The sequence below is a fragment of the Sphaeroforma arctica genome (genome assembly GCF_001186125.1).
Source record: "Sphaeroforma arctica JP610 unplaced genomic scaffold supercont1.7818, whole genome shotgun sequence".
NCBI classification, from domain to species: domain Eukaryota; class Ichthyosporea; order Ichthyophonida; genus Sphaeroforma; species Sphaeroforma arctica.
In genome coordinates this window covers 1-1,351 of record NW_014032740.1, presented here as the reverse complement: position 1 = coordinate 1,351, position 1,351 = coordinate 1, and the positions used below count along the sequence as shown (strand labels likewise).

Below are 1,351 nucleotides of genomic sequence, written 5' to 3'. Positions count from 1 at the left end.
ATATATATACACACACACACACACATATATATATATATGTATATGTATATATATATATACAGAACATAGCACTCAGTACTTACAATGACCTACTTTCTTATCGCCATTCAGTGTATAGAGGAACTCAATCGTTGCTTTGATTTTGCTGAGAGAGCCGTCCCGTTTCTCGTTCCCGCCAAAACTCATGCGCCAATCATATCCCACCATCCCAAGACTGCCGTTGTCATAGCCTACGGCCACGAGATTGTCAATCACCTGCAATCAGATCAGCATTCAACACACAGCAACACACAGCTTAGACACGTGTTACTGCTGAATAGCATGTGATTGGAAGATATAAATAGATCAACACACAGCTTAGACACGTGTTACCGCTGAGTAGCATGTGATTGGAAGATATAAAAAGATCAACACATAGCATAGACAGCTGATACTGCTGAGCAGCATATGATTGGAAGTTATAAATATATCAACACACAGCAGCGCAGAGATTATATCCATGCTACTGACGGTGTACGTGAGACGGATGAGCTGCATGCGTTTGAAGGTATATCCGATAAAACAGCTATTTTTGAAATTGAGACAAGACTCCCACAAGACATCGCGGAACGGACGAGAATATTGAACACCTGATTTTGGTATTCGTTTTTGCCAACAAAATAGCTTAATTCTAATTCGGAAAAGGGATCAGAACAAGCCATAGCCGAACGGACGGGAATATTTAACACCTGAAATATTGAATTCATTGCTAACCAACAAAGAAGTACTGATCACCAAAAATACTAGAAGAAGCTAATTCTGGTTTGAAAATAGGAATAGAACAAGCAACCGATTTTCTTCTGGGCTGTATGCTGGCACACAATCCTTCTACAATTTGGGACTAGAAACTACCGTAGACGCAGTTTAAAAATTCAAAACCACACTTTCAATCTTAACTATATGTAAGACCATAGTGGTACATTTAGTGGTATTTATACATTTAAGTACATTTGTACTTGCACAGCAATACAATACGCTTTACTATTACACTATAGTGGTCTAAGTTGGTCCGATTCGATACCAGTCACTATGACACACCATATTCCAGATCCAAAAGTATTCGTTGAACTCAGTGCTGCCTGAAAAGCCGTCCACAGCTCTCAATTTGATATCTTCCGGATCCAATCCTTTTTCTGGATCCAAGGACATCTGTCTCAGCCAACAATCCAAATTGGAAGCTACGTTCGATGGCATACTCAAGGTGCCCCATAGCCGCGCCCGCGGTAATTGGGGGCAATCTGAACAGACATGTGTACAGATACGTACAAAGGATTAAAGATCAAGTATTATATAAATAAACATATACATATAT

At 39.6% G+C, this 1,351-nt stretch overlaps 1 protein-coding gene across 1 annotated transcript; it reads right to left on the bottom strand.

Annotated features, from left to right (window-relative positions):
* Positions 1–93: 93 nt before the first annotated feature.
* On the bottom strand, positions 94–255 carry SARC_16323 (hypothetical protein; the record flags this gene model as incomplete). Its single annotated transcript, XM_014289568.1, has 1 exon — positions 94–255. A coding segment is annotated over one exon (162 nt), but the record flags the coding sequence as incomplete, so codon positions are not given.
* Positions 256–1,351: the final 1,096 nt, after the last annotated feature.